This window comes from Strongylocentrotus purpuratus, unplaced genomic scaffold (assembly GCF_000002235.5).
Source record: "Strongylocentrotus purpuratus isolate Spur 01 unplaced genomic scaffold, Spur_5.0 spur5_contig_280, whole genome shotgun sequence".
Lineage (NCBI taxonomy): Eukaryota > Metazoa > Echinodermata > Echinoidea > Camarodonta > Strongylocentrotidae > Strongylocentrotus > Strongylocentrotus purpuratus.
The window spans coordinates 1-2,005 of NW_022144931.1; the positions used below are offsets into that span (position 1 = coordinate 1).

The window sequence follows — 2,005 nt, forward strand, 5'->3', positions numbered from 1 at the left end:
ATGTGTTTGGACGTAGAAAAGAGTTGTCATGATTAAAATCCTCAGGGTCAAGTCAAATTTCTTATTTTGAAGATGACAAAAAAGTGTTTTGATCATTTCTTGAAGACCAAATTTTAAGAATTATTTTTTTTTTAAAAGGGGGGATTTTAGACACTTTTTGGAAGGTTATGAATATTTTTAGAAAATTACATAAAAATACATAAAAACTAAATTTTTGTTGTGTGGGAGAGGGGGTGGGATATAGTTCCGCAAGGGAGTGATTTGGGCCTAAAATTGTTTTGATGAGAGCTGTATTGAAGGAATAGGATGGAAAACTACGTTAATGAGAAAAATACACAAAATGAACAGTTTTATTCAAGACTGACATTCCGTAACTACATGTATTGGCTTGTTAATTGCTGGATATATTTTCAATCTATAACACACACGTTCAACACAAAACACCTGTTATTGTGCGGAGCAGTCTGTGGGTTACCATGGTAACCGAGTAACAAAATTTGTCATCGCCGTTAAATATTAATGGGCCGTGCAATTTATGGACACATGAATTGCTACGGTTGGTCGACCCCACTTACCAGACTAATTGCTTGGGTTCGATACAAAGAGTTACTGGTAACGAGCGCGAAGCAATTTGGCGTAGGTGCTTGAGGATATGGATGACTGGTCTTCAGTAGCAGGGGAAGATGCAGCTGTGCTACATGTTCATATAAGCGCAGGATGATATTCAATGAAAAGAAATAGTTCTAGTCATTCAATCATCATTTGCTCCCACTACGGACAAGTGTTTTGTTCAAAACAGACTAATTGAGTATGATGGAGATAAATATGGCATACGCATGAAAAGTCACATTACGATAATTGCTTGAAGGACATTTGTCAATGTGGCCGTCAGACGAGCACAATGGAACACAGAGTGGGGATATTGGCAGCACGCTGACAGACGAGATAACAAAGGACACCTTTGTAACGGGGAAGGGGTTTTAATGACGGAACGTGTGTGCAATTGACAACTGCTGTAGACTTTGGAAATAGTCATAGAACAGCAATGGCGAGGCACCGCTTGTAGTGTTGAGGTTTCACTAGTTTTCAAAATACAGTGGCTGTGATACCTTGAAGAAACATCTGTCAAACAGCAACGCTTTGAGGATGTTACAGAGGCTGAGCAACTATCGCCTTGTGTGCAATTGACATTTAATGTAGGCTTTCGAAATACTGGTATAACAGCATTGGTGAGGCAAAAATTTGAAACGGTGCGACTCACTTCTATACTCCAAACTGTGCATGCATCATATTGAAGAAACAACAGTTAAAAAGCAAAGTTGGAATTGCAGGATTTGCCATGGGGAATGATACAGATGATGAGCCACTGTCGCCGTACCTTGTCGCCGTACGAACATGTTTTGTTGCCGTAGTTGTCATCATGATTATAACCGGCAATGCTTTGTCCATCGCGGTAACTCGCAGCATGCCCGGGCTTGCTGACAGCACCAAAATATTGATGATATCGCTGGCAGCATATGATCTGCTGACTGGGGTTATGTCCATACCAAACGTGATCGCGTCAGCGTTTGACCGCTGGCCGTTTGGAGAGTTCTACTGCTCCATCAATGGAACCATAGACGCTACCTGTTGTTGTATGTCCATCACTCTTATTGTACTTATGAACGCAGAGAGATATATTGCTGTGACCCTGCCTTTCAGGTTCCCAATTCTCTGCGCAAAAACGACGCGTAATCGCCGTCGTCTCATCGCCTCGGCTGTATCTCTGGTCCTTCAAATCTGCTTGAGTTACTTCAAAGAGGACAATAATCAGTTTAAGGCTGTGTTGATTTGTGACGTGGTATTCAATGGCACTGTTTTTAGAGATTTCGTTTTATTCTTCCTTTGTCATACTCCCCTTGTGGTGCTGACGTACATTTACCTGCGGTTGATCAAACTCAGTCAGAATCATGCCGTGATGCTGAACAAGTGCAACAACGCCGGCAAACGACACCAGTTTCCTTGA

General features: G+C 41.5%; 1 protein-coding gene across 1 annotated transcript; it reads left to right on the forward strand.

The window, feature by feature from the left end:
- The first annotated feature begins 1,465 nt into the window (after nucleotides 1-1,465).
- LOC115922998 (beta-1 adrenergic receptor-like) lies at nucleotides 1,466-2,005 on the forward strand. Its single transcript, XM_030982969.1, has one exon. It carries the CDS (start codon nucleotides 1,466-1,468, stop codon nucleotides 2,003-2,005), a length of 540 nt encoding a protein of 179 aa, XP_030838829.1.